Source organism: Lithobates pipiens, unplaced genomic scaffold (genome assembly GCF_037356315.1).
Source record: "Lithobates pipiens isolate NorthernLeopardFrog02 unplaced genomic scaffold, aLitPip1_a1.2 Scaffold_27, whole genome shotgun sequence".
Classification (NCBI taxonomy): Eukaryota; Metazoa; Chordata; class Amphibia; order Anura; family Ranidae; genus Lithobates; species Lithobates pipiens.
This window is the reverse complement of record NW_027507788.1, coordinates 23,146,175-23,169,684: the sequence shown is the minus strand read 5'-3', so window position 1 is coordinate 23,169,684 and position 23,510 is coordinate 23,146,175. Positions and strand designations below refer to the sequence as shown.

Here is a 23,510-nt window from a genome sequence, read left to right as displayed (position 1 = left end):
ACAGTGAAAACGTGCTGCTGTGAGAAAACGTGCAAGGCTGACATTCATGCTGAATGCCACCCCCATACATGTAAAAATGCAGTGCGTTTGCAGGAACCGCTGGGAAATTTGACCATGCGATTTCCCTGCGGGCTGCGTTTTGAAAGAGGTGCATGCACCTTTTTCTGTGGGAAAAGAATGCATGGCAGCCCATTCAGATGTATAGGCTGCTGTGCCCGCGCAAACGTGGCCTGCAAGAAATGCGAGGGTGTGAACCTAGGTTTAGGCCTGATTCACATCTATGCATTTTCAGTGCTTTTTGCATTTTGCAGATTTGCACTACAGAACGTGTTCCATAGGAAACCATGGTAAATGGACTGTGGTGTAAATCTGCAAAATGCAAAAATCACTAAAAATGCATAAGTGTGAATCAGGCCTAAGGCTGGATTCACATCTATGCAGTTTTAGTGCTTTTTGCATTTTGGAGATTTGCACTACAGACCATTTAACATGGTTTCCTATGGAACACGTTCTGTAGTGCAAATCTGCGAAATGCAAAAAGCACAAAAACTGCATAGGTGTGAATCCAGCCTTAGGCTAGATTCTTACTTATGTTGTGAAATGCTGAAGTTTTGTGCATTGATAAAAAAATATATAAATGTGCGTTACTTGCATTTCCCTGTATGAATATTGCATGACAAAATAAAAATGAAAAAAAAATGCTGGTCATTCAATATAGTGTTTTAAAATGCACTACTTTTTTTTATGCTTCATCAACACAGATGCGATTTGGTATGCGTTCCAAAACGCATGGAATCGCCTGACAAATAAAGTAACATGGCTTTCTATGGTTGCCATTCAGGTGTATGCAGTCTGAACGCAATGCATTTTTTAAAAGGTTTTGTACAGTTTGGTCCGGTGTAAAGCGGTTTTCATCTCCATAGAGTCTAATGGAAACTGCATAGAAAATGCATATTTGTTGAAGGACTATCTGATTCCAGTGCAATTTCTAGCAGGCTATAGGGGGTTGATTTACTAGAACTGGAGATTGCAAAATCTAGTGCAGCTCTGCATGATAGCCAATCAACTTCTAACTTCAGCTTGTTCAACCACTTAAAGAGGAGCTCCGGGCTCCTTCAGAAGAAATTACAATTCAGCAGCTACAAATACTGTAGCTGACTTTTAATATTACGACACTTACCTGTCTACGAATCCAGTGGTGTCTTCACCCAAGCCAATTTTTTAATAGACTCTCGGGTGCTGCCGCCGCCATCTCAGGTAAGGGAAAATGGCAGTGAAGCCTTGCGGTGTCACAGCTGGTTCCCTATTTGGGAATGGCGCTGCGGGGGAAATGTGGCAGCGGAGGGGGGAAGAGGCAAATAAGCGGGGCTTCCCTTTTTGGGTGGCGCTCTGCTTTAAGGACCAAGCACTTTTTACTTACAAGTAAAAATCTGTATTTTTCATGCACTACTATAGTTGAACACAACCTATGCAATGAATGCTATTGTGGCACATTGGTGTGAATGCGATCCACCGCAGATTGCTTTTTAGAGGGGTTGTGAGGGCTGCCACACATGTGAAAAAAAACCTAATTATTGCCATTTTTAGCATACAATTGTGAAAAGATTTGTTACAATAAACCAGTTCTGTTATTAAAGCAGGAGTCCACAGGGACTCCGCGTTTTTTTTTTTTTTTTTAAAGCCAGCAGCTACAAATACTGCAGCTGCTGACTTTTAAAATAGTGACACTTACCTGTCCAGCGCGCCCGCGATGTCGGCACCCGAAGCCGATCTCTAGGTCGCCTGTCAGGTCCTGCCGCCGCCATCTTGGGTATGGGAATCAGGAAATGGAGCCTTTCGGCTTCATTTCCCGGTTCCCTACTGCGCATGCGCGAATCGCGCTGCGCAATAAGGACGCTCCCCGCTGCCTCTAGGATCTGTGTGTTTCCCAGCAGGCAGCGGGGCACTTGCGGGAAGGGGCGGGCACTTGCGGAAAGGGGCGTAAGTTACGCCCCTTTCCGCAGAGAGCTATCCCGGAAGTGGGTGCAGTTACCTGGATTATCCAGGTAACTGCACCCCCCTCCCCCCTGAAAGGTGCCGATTGTGGCACCGGAGGGGGGGAGGGGTCCGATGGACCTCCGCTTTAAGTTTGTCTTTATTAGATTTTTATATAATTAACAAAGTGGGGGTTACAAGAAAATGACTGTATAATTTCCTAAGTACACTAAAGGTGTACTTAGTTGCCATGTACTGTAGTTGCTGTACACAATTCAAATATCATCAGGGGCGGACTGACCATTGGGCCACTCGGCACTGCCCGAGGGCCCCATGCCACTAGGGGGCCCCATCAGGGTTGCCAGCCTCAGTAAAACTAGGGACAGTATGTAAAAATGTGTGTTTTTTTTACATCTGTCTCTGAAATGTCCCTTACCGACATCCTTTTGGTCTAAAAATCCTGAGATTATAGCTGCCCCACCTCTCCAGTACCTTCTCAGCCAATAGAAACATGTCTGTGTATACTGTGTGATTGTATACTGTGGTGTGTGTTTGTGTATACTGTGTGGCCCATAATCTCTGATTGCCTGGGGGCCCCATAATTTCCTATTGCCCGGGGGCCCCATGAGTTGTCAGCCCGCCCCTGAATATCATATCCATATAGGTAATAGGTCTACATCAATGCAGGTATGTGCTTTGTTAATAATCGAACCCTTCAAAGAAAAGTTCAGATTCAACATCTAAATTTACATTTTAAGGGTAATAAACAAGAAACAATCTGGCATTTTGAGATATATGGATTACTAAACATGGTTTGTTCTCTAACATTCTACATAATAGAGCATGGGCAGTAGAATAAATAGATATGAGCAATTTAATGGATTTCAACGAGTCTCTAGGTCAGACGTCTCAAACAGGTTAGCTCTCCAGCTGTTGCGGAACTACAAGTCCCATCATGCCTCTGCCTGAGGGAGTCATGCTTGTAACTGTCCGCCTTGCAATGCCTCATGGGAGTTGTTATTTTTTCAACAGCTGGAGGGCCACCAGTTTGAGACCTCTGCTCTAGGTAGTAGGTTTTAGGGGAAAAGTAACCACTGGGACCAGGTATGGGTGAACTTTGGGATTGTATTTTTGATCCTAGTGGTTAGATTTTCCATCCATCTGATCTCCAGTATACTAGCACATAAGGCATCTTTCTTTTTGTTCTGGTTTCCAGTAGAATTTTCCTTTGAAAGCCATCAAGAGTGAAAGTTCAGTTTCTTCTCAGAGATCTCTGGCTTGTCTTGCTTATATAAACCTTACTTGGTCATTGTTTAAGATGCATAGAAGAATAGGTGGCACCCTCCCAGTGTAGAGTAGGCTGCTTGGTAAATTTTAGTTTGACACCCCTGTAATCAGATGAGTAGGGATTGATTATTTAGGGCTGCTCAGTGTTTCACAGGCTGCTACTCTATTATTTCTAGGAAAAACTTGATAATTACTGCGCTAAAATTGCGGTGAAATATTACGTACAGCAGCTACATACAAATGTGACGAAAATTCATAGAAACTAAAAGGGACAAATATAGCGCTAAATAAAATGGAATATAAATAGTGAAAAATAGAAAAAGAGTCCACTAGAGTTCATCGGAATGAATAATGGATTCTCGGAACTAGAAGATCAATCCTGCATTGGGAAGATCGGCAAACAGCTGTGCTTAGATGAATGGTAAGATCCAAATAAACAGGTATGATGAAATACTCTTACCGGAAAAGATGGACCTGTGTGTCAGCGACACCAGATCATACGAGCATGTAGTGATAATCACTTGAAGCGGCCGGCTCTGTGAGATCCTTCACCATCCACGAGCATCCAAGGGGATCGGCAGACCAAGACGTTAACAGCCAGGGCATCCAAAAAGTGTTTCTCAAATCGATCAGTAAACATAGGGAGCGAGTAACATGTAGAAACATAAAAGAAGAAAGGCTCCCAATAGTGTAGATTCAAGGGTATCGATTGGCGTTTTTATTTTGAAAAATGCCAAATACATAAAATAGGTATCAAAACATAAAAAAAAGTGATCACATGGTTAAAAAGCAATATAGGAAGCGTAAGAAGCAGCCTTACGTGTTTCGTCTGAAATAGGACTTCAACTGGGGCATCAAACTCTATTATTTCTCCCTGTCTTCTAGAGAAGACTAGAATCCTAGTGGGAGGAAGGACAGGGCACGCAGCTTGAATATTTATAGAACTCTAAACAATCCCTGGGAAGATGTGACCAGTAGGGGGTTAGAGAACCCATAAATAGTCAGAGGCCTGGGCAGGGGGGGGAAGTGTTCCTGGGTCCAGTCCTGCAGGTGGAGACCCCTGTGCAGGGGCTCTGTCCCTTGTGCAGGCCCCCATAGGAAGACACTGATGTCCTAGCTAGGCTTAGCTGGGGGGCCTGATTGAAAATCCATGATTGAGGATCAAGTCTGGTCTGGAGAAACTCACTGGAGAGACACAAGAGGAAGTTGGTGGGAAAGACTCCAGTTGTCCTATGGTGGCGTGGTCTACATCTCCCTCACTAGGAAGAGGCTGGTGGATATCGGCAGGAGGCAACCGATGATCCTGTGGCTATGTGAGTAGATGATCCCAGTGCTGCAGAATAGTGACTGTGTGTAGCTTTTACCTTTGGAAGGAGTACAGGTCCCCAACAGCACAGAGATCCTATGGGACATTCATTTTTGTGCAGTGCAGCCGGAAGTTGAGAGTTTTGTAAGTTGTTCAGTTTTCTGGGGTATCCCGTGCTCCCTATTCCCATCCAAGTTCATAATTTCCATTAAAAAATCCAAAAAGAAACCCCTAGACTCTTCTTTGGAGCCAGTGAAGGAGTGCAGAAAAGGTGGTGTGTCTGACTGTGTGCCCTCTAAGGGGGAAAAATTCACTAGTGGCTCCTTAAGGGGTACGCTACAAATACAAGTATGTCTGTTCACTAACATCTTTGTAAGAATTGAGTAGGGCAGTGTGTCTGTAGGTAGTAACCAGAGAGAGTGTGATCCTTGCCTGATTTAGGGAATACAGTATTGTATAAGTACATAAAAGTCTACAATATATGGGGAAGTAGGATGGAGACAAAATATATATAATAGATATAGGATAGGTTATCAGGGCTTAGAAATTTGTGCAGAGGGAGGGGATTAATAACGTCTATTATTTCTTCAGGTGTGATAACCTTATTTGGTCCAATTTTGTCTTCCATGGAAAGTTTTTTTTAAGGGTTTGTCAGCCATAAACTTATGGAAGATCATATGAATAAAGGTAAGTCGTTTGGGGGGGGGGGGGTGAGGCAATTATTTAGGTTTTATTAATAATAAAAAAAAAAATTAAGCTAACTTTATAAGATTGTATCCTGGGGTTTGTAAAAGTAATTCAGGGTAGGGGTTTTTAAGAGTTGTTTTTTTTTTATCTTCGTGCAACTTTTTAAGTTGGGTATCTTTTGCTAGCTTATTGTCTTTTTTTTTAAGACGAGAGCCAGCAGTAATACAATGGCCTCTAATAAAAGGTTTTTTTGAGATTCCCAAAGGGTTGAGGTCTTCTCAGATGAACCTTTATTAACATTGAAAAATTCTTTTAAAACATTCCTCGTCTCTTCTTGTGTAGAAAGAGGTTTGTGTAAATAATTGTGTAGTCTCCAGTGGCATGGAGAAAAAGATAGATCCAAGGTAACTCGTGCGTGGTCTGACCACGTTATAGATTCTATGTCTGTGGCTAGGACATGGCTGATGAGAGGAGACACAATGAGGAAATAATCCAATCTATATTATTTATAGACTGGTGAGTAGAAGGTGTATTGTCTATTGGTCTATTGGTAGGACGTGTAGGTCTCCAAGCATCAAGTGGAGAATAAGATCAGGAGCTGAATGCCTTGGAAAGCTAGACATGGTGGGGTTGATTTATTAAGACTGGAGAGTGCAAAATTCAGAAAAAATTATCCGTACGCCATTTTTACTCTTAAAATTTCTTCATTTTATTGAACAGCCACAGTGAACAAACGCAGATTAAGTCAGTTGATGCGTTTCAACATGGGCTGAGTAGATTAATGTAGAAAAAATGAGCCGCCCTCTGGTTGTTGCTCTTAGCCCTTGTACACACGGTCGGAGAATCTGTCGGAATGAGTCTTATCGGACCGTGTCGTCAGATAATCCGACTGTGTGTGGTATGCATCGGACTGATTCCGTCCGAAATCTCCGTCCGACCCCATTTTTCCAACATGTTGGAAATATTTCCCGACCAACTGGGCCGGACGGACCTAATCCGATCATGTGTAGAGCATTTTCATCGGACCAAGTGCCACGCATGCTCAGATCAAATTCCTACATCAAAGCTATTGGTTACTAGCCTGAATGTAGTCCCATCGTAACGAAATTACGTCATCACGTTCTGAAAGATCGGATTTTTCGCCAACTTGGCCCGACCGTGTGTATGCAACAATTTCGGACACAATCCGTCGGACTAAATCCGACGGGCAAAATCCGAAGGATTTGGTTGGCAAAATCTCCGACCGTGTGTACGTGGGCTTAAAATGTCTTCATTTTATTGACTCGTATTACGCAGATTAAATCAGTTGATGCGTTTCAGTCTATAAGGCCTTAGTCAGACTAAGGCCTTGTAGGTCAGACTAAGGCCTTATAGGCTGAAACGCATCAACTGATTTAATCTGCGTAATATGAGTCAATAAAATTAAGAAATTTTAAGAGCAACAGCCGGAGTGCAGATAATTTTTTTCTACATTACTCTACTCAGCCAGTCATTGTGGATCGAGCACCCGGGAGCTCTGCTATCTATGTGGTGTATGGGTAGTAGCACTGACTTTTCTGTTTATAGAGTGCAAAATTTACTATAGCTCTGCAGAGAAACCAATCAGCTCCCTGGTTTTATTGTCAAAGCTTAATTGAACAAGCTGAAGTTAGAAGCTGATTGACTATCATGCATAGCTGCACCAGATTGTGCACTCTGGTTTTAGTAAATCAACTCTGGTGTTTAGAAGGATCAGTAGGATGCAGGGTTGTTTTCACCATAAGGAAAAAGCACAGGATTAAAATACTTCTTTAACTGTAAGGGATTTTTCAATAGCCTCCTTCCTACTTAAAGTGTCACTAAACCCACATTATAAAAACTATCAATACAATAGTGTATTACATGCTGTCAATACTCACTCAGTCACTATGAGATTAGTTTTCTGTATTCTGCACAAAACCTGGTTGATCCTGTTGCTCTCAATCTCCACCTCCTGGCCTTGTTACCCAATCAGCTAGGGGTTTTGCAGCTGTGTTGACAACTCTGCACATGCTCAGTTTTCAGTGAGTTTTTATGCTGAGCATTTCCTCCCTATCACATCTGAGATGCCCATGTGACTATAGAGTCACACCGGTGGGTGTATACACTGTGGTAAATGACAGAACGCTCCCTCCCTCCTCCTCCATGCTGACTAACCAGCAAAATACAATGGGGGTTGGATATTTCATGTAGATTAAGAGGCTTCACCTCCCTTTTATTCTAAGACACCGGCTGGAGGGGAGTGACACAGCCTGTAACTGCCAGAAATATGCTCACACCATGTTATTTCCATATAATATCAACAATTTGATTTCAAATATATATTTGTATTACAACTTAAAACAATTTATTGATATTTATTTTGACTCTGTATTCCAAAGACTGTTTTTTTTTTTAACATGTGACCAGCAGCAGAGGACTAGAAGCTCATCCTGCTTTTGTTTCCCTGCAGAAAGGCTGGGAGAGAGCTGAGTCATATGACAGCTGTATATTGATTAGGAAAAATTAACTTTTTATTAAAATAATTACAGTGAAATCATCCATATACAGAAAAAGAAGGGACAATGTAAATTTAGTATCACTTTACCACAGAGAGTAGAAAGGAAATCTGCTTAATATTTGGTGCATAAACCTTATTTAGGGTAAGAGGGTGTTTTGCACTGATGCAGTATAGTATTTAGAGGAAAGTTTGAGGGAGACGCATTTTGCAAAATTAGTTTTCTGTATGAAAATTACATCAGCAGCTAATATCTTAAATTCTAACCATAATTTCCTGATAGAGTTTAGCCCTTTGACATTGTAAATCAAATAAGTAAGTCAATATTTTAACCTGCATCAGGTCTGTGAAGGATTCATATTAGGCTAACAGTTTCATTGAGATATATACAGTATATCTCGTTAGACCATAAAAAGTAAACATAAGAAATTACGCCAACACTAGGAGTGTAAGAGTACAACAATAATGAAAAAAGGTGTATATGCAAGCAGGACTTGCATAATAAAAACCAGATTAGAAGCGATGGGAATCGCACTGCCACCTCAAACCCTTACAATAGTACAATCAGGATTCCGATTTAAATGGACATCATCTGCACTGAATTGTTTGGGCACATACATCCCAGCACACCTCTCCCGTATCTACGAACTCCACTTTCCCCCATTATTATCAAAAAACAAAATAACACTCGAGAAATGGCAAACATACATACATTTATGGTTTGGCAGAAGTAACTTAATCAAAATGTGTATCTTACCAAAATTTTTCTATCTATTTCAAGCTTTGCCAATCAAGATACTGACCTCATACTTTAGACAGATACAGGCCATATTTACCTGCTTTGTCTGGGCTTACAAAAAGCCACGTATCACCCGCACCCAGCTAACTTTACCAAAACACTATGGAGGACTGGCACTGCCAGATGTTCGGAGATACTACCGGGCAGTTCACCTCGGCAGAGTCATTGACTGGCAACGCCACGGTGAACTGAAACTTTGGACACAAGTAGAACAAAGTCAGACCCCTATACCCCTGAAGAGAGCATTATGGTGTTGGGACTCCTTACCAACGGCCCCTAAGTCACACCCTCTGATAGGAAATACTCTGAAACAATGTTCTCAAGCCACCCTGCAAACCTTGCAAACCATAAAGACTTCACCTTTAACACCAATCATTGGTAACCCCAAATTTACTCTGGGCATACAGCCCACACAATTTCACGTAGGTATCTGCCTCACAGTTCGTGGTGGCAGATAAATGGCCTACCATTGAGAAGTTGATGGACCCAATGGGCCCCTACCAACTGACATTCTGGAACGCTGCGTAAATACACCTCTTCCTTTAAACTATAAAGGATCCGCAGGCATACGTTAGACAGCTAACCACATTTGAGGAGTACTATTTCGGGCACAGAACCAATGGTCCAGGTCCTGTCCAAAGCATATGCCTTATTAAACACCCCCAAGGAACAACCGTCACTAACCAGTATACAGAAATGGGAGACAGACTTAAACCGCACGTTTACTACCCCACAAATTCAGAACATGATAAACCTCTCTTTCAAATCATAACTCTGTACTAAGATACAAGAAACCAATTACAAGGTACTAATGAGATGGTACATGACACCCAGCAAACTAGACACAATTTTCCCAGATACACCAGATCGCTGTTTGAGATGTGAGACAGACAGAAGGACGATATTATACATTTTCTGGTCATGCCCTAAGCTGACGACTTTTTGGACAATGGTACGCAACATATCCCAAACATGTACTGATTTTAAAATACGAGATGACCCAGCATCCTTTCTACTCCACGTTTCCACAATGTCGATAAGAACTTATAAGAAATCCCTACTACGTAATTTATTGAATGCAGCTAAATTCTGTATCCCATAGATATTTTAGAGTGGCAGCAACCACCTGTAGACCTAAGCACGGCCATTTATACCAATTTTTTCCTAAATCCTGTATCCCCCTACTCTGGAAGCAGCGGAACCCGCCGACGACAGCATTATGGCTGAAAAAGGTGGAAGATATAAGAAAGATGGAAGACTTGATGCTAACAGCAGCTGATAGACAAGAGACATACCAAAAAAACCTGGTCTCTCTGGAATCTATTCATTTACTCGGAAGAGGGTAAATCCCTCCTCGAGACATAAAAAAACCTGATAAGTGCAAAGCAGAAGTAATCTTACAGACATGATATAAAACCCATCCGCAACTACCTCCAATCACCGTCCCCATAACCGTTCCTTCTCCCACACAACCCCCTCCCCCCCTGTCTTTTCTCTCTCTTTGCTAACTTTTCTTACTTTATCTATTCTTTATAATATAAGGACTATTTGAATTAGAACAATGTAGAGTGAACAGGGTTACTCTCAGACATACGGTAGATAAACAGGAGGTTAAAACACCAAGGCAATTCAATACGAAGACGCCGAAATAAAGAGACACCTCAACCATTGAGAAATGGAACTCTTGATCGATGGATGTAATGTAACTCCCTATCTTATGTTTACCAATAGTGAGAGCATGTGAATTTCTTTATTACAAAATATGACCAATTGTACAAACCTTGTTTATTACTGCAAAAAAGTTAATAAAAATTATATTTGTAAAAAAAACTGATTAACGGACTAATGGGGTATTTTTTTAAATCTCCTTAATTCAGAAGTACTTTCCAGGTGGATATTTTACCTCCAATCCCTGTTTTCTTAATTTTCTTGTTGTAAGATGTTTTCATCTTATTTGCCAATTTGCCCACCTCTGCAGGCACTGACTGTGTGACCTTATGAAGAAGTACATCCAGTTTCTCATCAAGTGCAGCCATTGAAAGGGGAAGGCGGTGGTCTCGCAGGCATGAGCGATTCACTTTAGCCATATCCTCCATCTGGTTGGTGAACACTATGTAGGCAGATGCAGTCGAATTTCTCCACAGCAGGGGGTGCTTACTGAAGTCCTGTTGCTGGAGAGGAAGTCAGGAGGAACAAGGTTCCTCTATGGTTTCCTGGTTCACTGGGGAAACTATCCTATTTGATGCTGCTGCCCTATGCATGTAACTCAAGCAGCCAACTTGGGTCAGGCAGAGCCTTTTTAAGGACCTGACTCCTGGGTATTGGCCTGCTTTGGCGAGTGGGCAGAGTATGGACTGGTATTCTGTCTGTGAGGGACAGCAAAAGTGTTAGGGAAAGGTTCCTGATGAGGAGGGTAAGAGTAGGGCCTCATCTCTTCTGGGCATTCTCCTGACTGGGGACCAGGTGGTCAAGGGCCGCATTCAGTTCCCTTGCAACAGATGCTGTCATTCCAGCTGGAATCTACTCCTGTCATGCTACTGAACTATGAGTGTGCCTGGCCGGGTGGCTTTCCCCAACGGGTTCGTTGTAAACTGTTGTTGAATTTTTTCAATACAAGTTTATTGCACCTGCCTGTGTCAATTACGGACTGCGCACAATACTGCTCCTCCTACAACTAGATTCAGGTAAACAGGTGGAGAGGATGCAGGAGAGACAGTCCTCGTCAGGTTTCGCTTCAGTGTGGCCTCTCAACAGGCCACTTTTCAGATTGTTGGATTGCCTTTGACTTCCGTTTCTGTGATTTACCCATGTGGGGTTTCCAGAGTGTTTGGTAGAGGTTGTGAGCTCCCCCAATGTGTGTGAGATACGTTGTACGCTATTAGGGACACTCTAAAGTCTGTGTCAAAAACGGGAATCAAGCTGCCGTACATGTACCCCCAAACCATGCTTGTTAAGACAACATGCACCTTCCACAATGGTTAACCACAGTGCTCATTTTGTATGATACACTTTTAGCCTACAGGAAACTCTAACATAAAAGGATCAGTTGGTAGTGTTTGGTGCCCAAGCCAAAGGCTCCCTGTCCTCTTGGACATTACACACTGTAAAACTTATGCAGGCTGTGTTTTCCCTAATTCACCACTCTGTAGCACAGAGATATGAAGGAGCCTTATTTTTTTTTTCTTTGACATTTCTATGTTTTCTGCATTTTCTCTGTGGTAGTTAATTGTGTTATCCTGCTGGGAACCACTCAGAGGTGAACTCAGCCTCAGCGGTTGCAATACATTAGTTCCTCACTTTAAATTTATCCTTGGCTAAAACTTTTCTTAGGTTTTGGATATAATATTGAGGGTTAGAACATCTGTCTGGTTTCATTACTGTTTGTGGCCTCATTAATAAGATCTCAAGTGTGTAGAGAAGAGAGGGTCAAGATATTCTTGACAGACCAGACAGAGTTTATTGACCATAGCAATTTTTTACAAAAGCATTGACTATATTTTGGCAGCTTCAAGAGGTTGCTGCCTGACCGATAACCGGAACAGATTTAATGCTGTATTATTATAACTCCAAGATCTGCAAACTTTTTGTGCAGACGATCTTTTCTAGTCCAGTATTGTCAAGCGGTGATGAAGGGGGCCTCTTAGATTCCCTAAATCACAGTGGCTCTTCCTAAAATGATTACTATGATCAAAACACTCTATCTGAGCTCTCAACAATATGTTGATGCCCTTTAATACAAGTGTTGAAATGTTGCTCCAAGGGCTGTTTGTGTACTTGAGAGCTTCTATAAAAAGAACATCCACAGCAGATTGGAATACTCACCTACACCGCAGTTCAGCTCTCCACCACCTCACCTCCTTATTGGTAAGATTATGACCTAGACCAGTGATGGCGAACCTTGGCACCCTAGATGTTTGGAAACGACGTTTCCCATGGTGCTCAACTACACTGCAGAGTGAATGAACATCATGGGAAATGTAGCTCCAAAACATCTGGGGTGCCAAGGTTCTCCATTACTGACCTAGATTAAAAACAAAGGAAAATCTTCAAAAGGAATAAGAAGCTAATGGGGGTTCAAACTTCCTGATGACATGTTGGGAAAATCTCCCAATGGAACCACAAAGAGAAATTGGTTGATGGTACACTTTACCAATATGAGAAAAACGGGGGTTTGCTTTGTTATAAAGACTTTAAGTCGTAGGGTACACTTTACCAATATGAGAAAAATGGGTTTGCCTTGTTATAAAGACTTTTAGCCATTGGGCTCACCCCTTGCCATGCCCGTATTCATACTTTCACTTTTTTTTTACAGGCGAAATGCTGCCAGAACATTCTGCTGTACTTTGATGACCCATCTCAGTGGCCTGCGGTGTATAAAAATGGGAACAAGGTTAATTGGAGCTAGAAGCTACATTTTGGGACATGCATTATCTGTTGAATGATAACTGTATTTCAACTGGTGCTCTTTTCTGTAGGACTGCCTGATGAAGGAGTCTGTGATCCGGCCAGAGAACAACCAAGTAATTAACCTGACAACACAGTATGTTTGGTCTGGCTGTCTGGTAAGGCCCTTAATAAATAACGTGAAATCTGTTAAAACCTTCTCTCCTTTTTTTTAGCAATTGAAACTAAACAGGTCATCATCAACATAGTGGTTGACTTCATTGCTAATTTCTTTAGGAAGCTGCTAGTTGTCTGCTTGTCAAGACAATCCTTTGGCTTCAGTACTTCGTAATAGATATGTGCAATTCGTTTTGTTACGGAAATTCGGGTGTATCTGGATTCCGAATCACAATAGTTAAGGAATCCTCCGAAATAACAAAATTTTATTTGTCTGAAATAATAAAATTCAAGTCAAATTCAATTTTAATTTGGAAACGAATATGCATAATAAACATATTGCATATAGCTGTTAACAGACACTTAACATACAATAACAAAATACATCAATTCACACGAACAAAAAGAAAACTTAAAAATTAATTAAAAGAAAACCTGTAGTCGGACTTTAAAGGCACAACAAACACTGGGAGTACAAAAATATTTAACATTTATTGAAAAATACATATAGTATAAAGACCAGAGACATGAAAGAAATAATGATAAAAATAATGATAAAAATCACATATGGAGATAGAAATCAATACATGATGTGGGCCCTAATGCGTCTACGCGTTTCATTGTACATTTCTTCAGGACAAATTTGGGGTTCAGAAATTGCAAAGAAGAGAAGGATCTCACTATCTTGCAGGAGGATCACGAAAATACGTGTTAATCAATCAGTGATTGGACAAAAAAAGTTTTCCAATAGAGAAAAAGATATGAAAAAGCTCAGAGGCTGAATACCACCGAAACCTATACAGGCCACCTGTGGGCTGATCATCAAAATCTTATTGAACAGGGGATATTGGATGGGAGGTGTTGTAGATCAAAAAGGATCCTTAGGTCACAAAAAAGACCATAGGCAGAAGCCTATTTATCCAATATGAATGAATCCATATCCCAGCTAGCATCATCCCAAATAAGTATTTGGTGGTATCACAAAAATCCCCTGGGAGAGAGTGAACGACGCTTCAAAGAAGAATGCCTAATGAATCTTATTTTCATCCAAGCTTTCATTCTATACACATGCCGTTTTGCTATATAAATCTGTATAGTTTATTCTGTCCTTAGCTCTTAAATCGCTATGCAGCTGAGCCTGCAATGTACAGATCATGTTATCCCAGCTTCTAAGACCGTCCTCATAGTGATTCTACTGCAGCCTCACCCACACATCCATTAGGAGAAAGTCTGCACAGTGTAATTGCGAGGCACTATGAAAAGCCCACTGAATCTGCTTATAATGCATTAAATCAACTTACGTGAGTCACTTCATGTCCCACAGAGTCACTTTCAAAGTTGCATGAATGTTTTTCTATGGTTCTCTTAGTCTTCCAAGAGAAAACATGTTTTTTGGTGCCATACTATTATAAATATGTTTTCTTTAATGGTTTTCCCTTAACACCTGTGTGATTGCTGATCCCTTTAAATTTCAGTCTTTTCACCAAAGAGTTATGCAATTGCTTTTATCTTTTTTCCTATGATAAATACAAGTGTTTCTGTATCCTAACTTTCAGTTCTCTTTTGGTTCTCCCAATGTAGATATTATTGCAAGGGCATTTTTTATAATAAATCACAAATTATGTGGTACAATTTATGAATGACTGCATTGAAAACATCTTAAAATAATAATCATTATTATTATTACAGGCACTTATATAGCGCCGTCAGTTTAGGCAGCGATTTACATATATTTTGTACATTTATATCAGTCAAAATGACCGCTAACCCAGAAAACTGTCTTTTTTACAAAATTTGCAAACAAGACAATGGTCACATCGCCTTGGGCACACTACTGTCTAGGAGGAGTAACTGCAGGCCGCTGACTTGCCCGCTGATGGGGAACACGAGGCGGAGATGGCAGGCATGAGGTTGGCGGAGGAGGCAGACACAGCTAGGGAGGTGGAGGAGGTGGGCATGAGGTCAGCGGAGGAGGCGGGCACAGCTGGAGAGGCAGAGTAGGCAATCATGAGGTCAGCGGAGGAGGTGGAGGCAGGCATGAGGTCAGCAGAGGAGGTGGAGGCAGGCAGAGGTCAGCGGAGGTGGGCACAGCTGGGGAGGCGGGACTCTGAATGTAGCTGCTGAGTTCGGTGAGTCCACTCTCTGATTCTGTCACCTGCACGGCCCTAGGCAAGACTAATGACTCCCAGATCGCACCCCTTCCCCTAGTCTTGCATAGGGCGCAAGATAGCTAAGCACTGGCCCTGGTTACATTCAAACATTCCATTAGGTAACTTGTAGACTCCACATTTTTAGGGGAGTATTCATAGTGGAATAACATGTCCTGAAGACTGGTAGCCTGTTATGCTATCAGATTTTGAAAAGGGCCCGCTACTTGCATTGGCCCTGGTCACATTCAAACATTCCATTAGGTAACTTGTAGACTCCACCTTTTTAGGGGAGTATTCATAGTGGAATAACATGTCCTGAAGACTGGTAGCCTGTTATGCTATCAGATTTTGAAAAGGGCCCGCTACTTGCATTTACATTGTCCGACATAAAAATATGCCAAAATTTAGTTAACAGGTCACAAAGTCTTTCTTGAGGTGTGCCAAATTTAGTTATCTCTTATCTTAATTTACCTAGCTGGCATTCATCTTCCACTTTCATAATGGGGTTCAATAATTCCTGCTGGCTTTTTTTCCAGTCTTACTAGCACAGATAATCCCATGTATATAGCCCCTTTATCTGAACCTACTTGAGTTCTTTGCATTTTTTATGAAGGGGCAGTGTATGATAAATAAGTGTGGATTAGTGTTTCTGGCTGTTGGCCTCCAAAAGGTTGTAGTTCGCAACTGATTTACCATTTTTTTTTAATTCCTAATCACTTTTTCACTATATTTATAAATGAGAAAAACATTGAACTTTTTAATGGTCAATTCTTCTGGGAATTTAACCAACTTCTCCTAGACATGCCACCAGAACATAAAAGTATCAGACCCATAAGAGAGCATATTCCTACACATGCCGTACACATCGGTTTTCTTCTGCCAACCCAGGCATAGGCCTGAGCGCATGCTGCACCCATTGCAGCCCTCTATTGTCTATAGTAGGGGTAAGCATCCTTGGCACTCCAAGTGTGGTAAAACTACAAATCCCATGAGACATTGCAAGACACTAAAAGCCATAGGCATGGCTCCCAGAGATGGATGTATGATGGGATTTGTAGTTTCACTACAGCTGGAGTGCCAAGGCTGCCTAACCCTGGTCTATAGTATCATCCATTGAAGACAAGGTAGTTGTTATATAATTCAAACTTCAGTAATCCAACCACAAATGCATTATGAGCTCCCTCTAGCAAGCGTCCCTGATCCAGTCAATTGGTAACAGCCTTAAAACATAATTTGTGGGATATGGTTGTATACAGATTCTCTGCATCTACCCCCAGGAGGAAGCAATCCTCAGGGATTCTTAATTTATGAATTTTGCACAACTATCTCCAGTATCCAACACAAACAGTGGAAGTTCTGTCACCAATAGGTGCAACTTTTTATGGGTAAATTTTCACACTCACTTTAGAGGGCTACCTATTCTGGAAACAATTTCCCTGCCAGGAGGGTAACTCATTAATTTGGGCACTTGTTATTCTATAAAAAGCAGGGATGTTGTATTTCTCCATTGTAAGGTATCCTCCCATGTTTTAGAGAATTGTCCCTGATGGCAGGCCAAATGCAATTTTTTATTTAGTTTTCTCACTAATTCAGGAAAGGGATCATCATCATCATCTATCATCTCATAACAGGAAAGGTCTTTTAATTGTCTGATGCCTTCCATAATGTAATTTTACTCATTTGATAATCCTATATTCCCCCTTATCATTGGGTTTAATGATTACATTCTGTCTGGATTTAAGATCTTCTGAAGCTAATCTCTCCACCCTTGAAAAATTGTATTTGCCTTGTTCTTTATAGTCTGTTACTCTAGGTTTAATAGTTGCTTTGTTTTTTTTTTAGGTGGTGGGATTTTGTTATTTCTTTCTCAAATTGGTGGATGGAGGGATATCTAGAAGGACTGAGGGATATATAGAAGGGCTGAGGGATATCTAGAAGTTTGTAGGAAATAATATGAGTGATATTTTTAGATGTTTGGTCCATTAATTCCCTCACAATGTACCGTATTTATCGGCGTATAACACGCGCTGGCGTATAACACGCGCTGGCGTATAACACGCACCCCAAGTTTAGGAGGGAATTTTAAGGAAGAAAACTTTTAGGAGGGAAGTTTAAGGGGAAAAAAACAACTTACATTTATATGCCCATCAGTGTCCATCTGCAGCCTTGTCAGTGTCATCTGCAGCCTTGTCCACCATTGCAGCCTTGCCATGCAGCCTTATACAGCCTTGTCCACCATTGCAGCCTTGTCATGCAGCCTTATGCAGCCTTGTCCACCATTGCAGCCTTATGCAGCCTTGTCCACCATTGCCGCCTTGTCTATTTTATTTGCCTCTTTTTTATCTTTTTAAAATGCCGCCGTCATGTGTATCTCGGCGGCGCGTGGTAGTTCTCGGTGGCCTCCGGCCGCCTTCGGCTCTTCTCGCCAGCTTTCTCCCGCCGAGAAGGGCCGAAAGCGGCCGAAAGCTGCCAAAAACGACCGAAGGCGGGCAAAAGCCGCCGATACTGGCCGAAGGTGGTCGAAAGCCACCTTGAAGAGCTGAAGGTGGCTGAAAGCCGCCCAGAGGCTCAGAACTGCGGGGGATCAGCGTATAACACGCACCCGCAATTTTCCCCTGCTTTTAAGGGGAAAAAAGTGCATGTTATACGCCGATAAATACGGTATATTTCTTCTTTGTTGGTTCTTTACTATAATGGAGTTTTAGATTAACTCTGGAAATTTACGCAACTCTTTGTAAATGTCCACTTCATCTCTCCCATCATTTGGCACAAAGCTTAACCCCCCGCCCATCAAAGAGAGAAACAGGGTCCTCCCATCAACTCTATTTCTAAAAAATGTAATATGCTGTTTTCCTTCCTCTTTTTCTTTTTCACGTTTTCATTGTCTAAAATTCATACCCGATTCTCCTGTCTTGTACTATTTCCTTCTAATTCCGGAGATCTCTATCTATATCTATTTCTGGAAAATAAAAGCAAAGAATTTCCAAGCTCAACTCACCAACCAGCCTGCGACCCTTTTTTTGTATATCTATTTCTGGACCTGATTCTACTTCTCTGTCCTTTTAAATCAAAAATATCTCTGGTTTCCCAGTCCTGCAAGTCACGTAGATATTTCTTTTGTTTGCCACTCTTTTGTTCTTCTTCTTCCTTTTGGTCTTTTACCTCCTTTCAAAGAGACTTATTCAGTTTTTGAAGTTGAGAAGATCTTTAAATTCCTTCAGTCTTAACACACCGGGTTCAATAGACTCCTCCAGTTCCTGTAAATTTATTTTTTCTCAGCTACTATCATTCCTAGAGCACGAAGTCTATGGTTGATACATTCCCCCTTCAATTTGTCTAGGAAGCGCTCATTCCCACAGATGGTCTACTGGGGAGATTTCCCTTAATCCCTGGGTGGATTATTCCTGCATGAATATATGACTCAAGTATCACTATATTCTACTTTCTCATTAACTTTTTATTATTAGATGTCCATGCAATCTAAATCGAGTTTTAAACTCGCTCTGCTGCTGGGATTCTGTACTATTCCTTTTTTGAAGTTGGCTCTCATTTCCTCTTAGCCCCCGTACACACGGTCGGAGATTTCGACAACCAAATCCGTCGGATTTTGTCCGTCGGATTTTGCCCGTTGGATCTTATCCAAAACTGTTGCACACACACGGTCGGACTAAGTTGTCAACAAATCCGATCATTCAGAACGTGATGACGTAATTTCGTTACAATGGGACTACGTTCAGGCTAGTAGCCAATAGCTTTGATGTAGGAATTTGATCTGAGCATGCGTGGCACTTGGTCTGATCAAAATTCTCTACACATGATCGGAGTATGTCCGATCGAACCAGTTGGTCGGAAAATATTTCCAACAAGTTGGAAAATTGGGTCCGACGGATATTCCGACGGAATCAGTCCGATGCATACCACACACAGTCGGATTATCCGACAACACGGTCCGATAGGACACATTCCGACGGATTCTCTGACCGTATATACAAGGGCTAATGCTTTACCATTTTTTGGATCAGCCATTCAAAAAACCTTTAATTTGTATCATGGTGGGGAGGCTGGAGATTCCTATCGTCCAATCCAAATGTTATAGAGGCATTTAAACCAAACTTTGAATTGTTATTAATGTAAATCTGGGTGGGCTGCCAGGCTCACAATATGTTATACTTAATTAAATAGGGAGCTTACATGTGCATAGTCTCCTCTGCAAATGAATATCAATCCTTTCTCGTCTTGCATCTGGAAGACAGTTGTGCCCCAAATCTCACCCGTTAGACTGAGTGAAGACAAATGCTGTATGCCATTCGCTGCATTGCTGGCATATGTTCATTCACGTGGGTGACTAGGAGCCAGTGTGTATACTCGTGGTGTCTACACGTTTCATTTTAGCTGAAGACCTCTTCAGGATATATCTTTCTTTTACTCCCCTGCCCACCATTCTTTTATATAATTTCTTAAGGTGCTCCTTCCTGTGGGGAGGTGGAGATTCCTAACTGCCACCCCAAGAGACGAAGTATTTAAACCAACCTTTGAATTATTAATAAGGTAAACATTGGAAGGCTGCTAAGATCACAATATATTATACTTAAAGTGGTGTTCCACCCACAAAAAAAAATGCTTAAAATTCTTTAAAAAAAATACAAAAAAAATTTGGATTTTTTTTAACTCATCTCTAAATGCCTGTTGGTAGGGGGTCCCTCGTAGTCTGCCTCCTTCAGTGCCTGGGCTCCTGACGTCACTTCCCCTCGGCGCAGGAAGGGCTCAGCTCCGCACCCTCCCTACTGTCAGTTATCTGGGACACGTGACAGGTCCCAGATGACTGCGTGGCCAATCACCGTGCGCGGCACTGCTTGTACATGCGCAGTGGGTGCCCGGCTGTGAAGCCACAGCCGGGTGCCCACAGTTGCAATGGGGCTGCTGCGAAGCCGCAACTGACAGCCCAGCATGGGACCGGACCTGAGCGGCTTCCCAAAAAAGGTATGTAGCCATTTCTTCTTTACAGGGCTAGATAGGTTAGTCTTAGATCGTAAATGCCTGTAGATTTAGAGATTTTAGTCTTATGACACACGATCGGATTTTCCGACAGCAAATGTTGGATGTGAGCTTGTTGGCTGACCATGTGTATGCTCCATCGAACATTTGTTGTTGGACTTTCCGCCAACAAATGTTGGCTAGCAGGTTCTCAGATTTTCCACCAACAAAACTTTGTTCGGAATTTCCGATCGTGTGAACACAAGTCCTCCGCACAAAAGTTCACGCATGCTCAGAAGCAGAAGCGGCCGGTCTTGTAAAATAGCGTTCGTAATGGAGAATTAACATTTGTTATGTGGCAAATTAGGAAATCTCGAAATGCAACGCACAATTCTCTTCTTCTTCTGCACCGAAAATAAAAATATTAAAAGCCAGCAGCTACTAATAAAATCACACTTACCTGTCCCAGGGGCCAGCGATGTCGGCGGCAGATGACGAGCGATCGCTCGTCTTGCTGCTGCCCCCGCCACCATCCTCTGTCAGGGAATCAGGAAGTGACGCATTACAGCTTCACTGCCCGGTTCCCTACTGCGCATGCGCGAGTCGCGCTGCGCATCTCTTATGGTCCCCCGCTGTGTCTCTGGGAACTGTGTGTTCAGGTAACTGCACCCCCCTCCCCCCTGAAAAGTGCCGATTGGGGCACCGGAGGGGGGGGAGGGATCAGATTAGCGGAACTTCCCCTTTAGGGTAAAGAACCGCTTTAATGAGATCATAATGAAGCTGCTTTGCTAGTGATACTGATGTAGTTATTGTAAATTTTGGCAAAATTTGGCAAATTTGCAAAGGCTTATTTTTTCAAGTGAAATCAAGAATAATAATAATATCGCTAAATGAAAAACGCAAAAAGAAAAGCGCGAATCAACACTCATCAAACTTCTACTAACACGAAATTAGCAGAAGGAGCCCAAAGGGTGGCGCTAAATAGCTGGAAAACCACGTAGTATGTCTAGTACGTCACTACGAACGTAATTGTTGGCCAACATTTGTGTGACCGTGTGTATGCAAGACAAGTTGGAGCCAGCAACCTTCAAACAAAATTCCACGGTTTTGTTGTCGGAAAGTCCAATAGTGTGTACGGGGCAATAGAGTGGACTTCTACTTATTATTATTTAATTATTTATTTAATTAATAAAATAGGGAGCTTACACGTGCATAGTCTGATGACTATCAATAATCCTTTCCCACATGGATAACTAGGAGGCAGTGTGCATACACGTGGTGTCTACGTGTTTCATTTTAACTGGCGACCTCGTCAGGACATATCTTTCTTTTACTCGCCTTCCCCCATTCATTTATATCATTTCTTAAGGTGCTCCCTCCTGTGGTCTTTAAGAAATAATATATCTTGTTTTTTCTTATTAACGAACCAACAAGAGAGCTTACTCCCTCTTGCAGTCATACATCGGTGGTGCATCTTATCAGAAAAAGGAGATAAAAAATATCAATGGGATTGACTACAGCTGTCAGATAGATAGGACGGTTTAGACAAATTCCTTCTACAGAAGGAGGCTCAGTGGATTTATAGTTTACATTGCTTGTGTGCATATGGCTTAAACAGGAAGCTAATACTACAAATATTTCTATAATGTTTGAGAGTGAAAAGGAGCTTATTAAGAGGGAAACTTTTTACCATCTTTTTAAGCAATCCACATTACTCACTATATGTATACAGTACTGATAAATACTCAAGTTGTCACTTGGGATTTTTTTTTCCATGATCATATGACAGTTAGGACTACCTATGTTTGAGTAAACATAGTGACAGCCATTTGGTTGGAATTTTGTGCAATGGAATATTTTTTTTTTTTATATACATAGAACTGTATAAAGGACAACAATATGGATGGCCTTTAATGTGAATATAAATTATACAACTTGACATTATCTATTTTTACAGAACTGTCATAGCTCTTAATATATACAATTATTACTCTTCATGAAGAACTATCAGTGGCATACAAGACCCCATTTTAATTTAGGATATTTGAGATATCTTAGCTGAGTTGGCAGACAGAAATTAGGGGGCTGGGATAAGAAAGACGGGGTAATGGACAATGTTGTCTGTTATTAACATGGGTGTGAATATGGAGAAGTGTTACTAAACCCACAACAGTAAAATCAGCCTATAAATGCAGTAAAGCATGCTTGTTATACTCACTGGGGAACCTAAGGGGTAATCCTCCGCCAGGGGCGTAACTATAGGGGGTGCAGCAGTCGTGACCGTAACCGCGCCCTGTGATGCAGGGGGCCCATGCAGCCCCCTCTACATATGGCCGGCAGCAGCATAGGCAGCTAGGGGTACCAGTGCACCATGCACATGGGTGGCTGGAGGTGGAGGGTGACTATCAGAGCTCCAGGCTCAACTATCGCACTGGCTGCTCTTTAGTTGTGCATTCCCCACATGACCTGTGTCCTCGGCCGGCTCCTCAGAGTACCCCTCTCCTGCACCATGCATTGCCGCTCAGTCCGATGTCTGTTCTCCCCAGCCAGAGTCCCGCCCCCCCCCCCCGAATTCGGCCCACTCTGCACTGCATACTTCTCCTGGGTAAACAAACTTTAAGCACACAGATGCAGTGCAGCCCTATGAGAGCCGGCTCGCCAGAGGACACTGCAGGCTTGTCTGCCAGCCCTCCTCCTCCCCCGTCATACACAGATGATGAAAGGTCTTTCTGGGAGATATGCTGATCGCCCGGTCCAGCACACTGGATGGAGCCCAGGCCAACATGGATGAGTGCGCGGCCTACAGCTTGGTCATGGTGAGTGAGAGGACCCCATCCCCCACACACCATTACATGCCCCCTCTATCTCCCCCTGGGGACAGGGACCCCTTCTCACGTGGGGACAGGGGCCCCCACCTCCCCTGGAGAAAAGGACCTCATCTCTTCTGGGGACGGGGACCCCATCCTGCCTAGGGACAGTCCCCCAATGGGGCACCTAAAAATAAATAAAATAAATAATTTAAAAAAAACTACTGATGCCAGTGGTGGAACTACAGGGCTCACAAAGGTCATACCTGCGATCACGCCCTGGAGTTTATCCACCAGACTCGGAGGGAAGGGCCCTGGCTGGGGTTCAGGGGGGCCCTTCATGGTTTCTTGCATCGGGGCCCTGAAGGTTCTAGTTACGCCACTGTCCTCTGCATTGTGTAAACAGGCTTGATCCGGTCTTCTATGATCCTCCCCTTCTTTTACTGTCCCC

The 23,510-nt window shown here is 42.4% G+C and overlaps 1 protein-coding gene across 1 annotated transcript in view; it reads left to right on the top strand.

Annotated features, from left to right (window-relative positions):
- Positions 1 to 23,510, top strand: part of TMEM145 (transmembrane protein 145) — a 180,083-nt gene that overhangs the window by 100,608 nt on the left and 55,965 nt on the right. The window contains exons 3-4 of the mRNA XM_077456618.1: positions 12,881 to 12,958; positions 13,044 to 13,130. Coding sequence (XP_077312744.1) covers positions 12,881 to 12,958; positions 13,044 to 13,130 — 165 coding nt within the window. The remainder of the gene's footprint in view (positions 1 to 12,880; positions 12,959 to 13,043; positions 13,131 to 23,510) is intronic.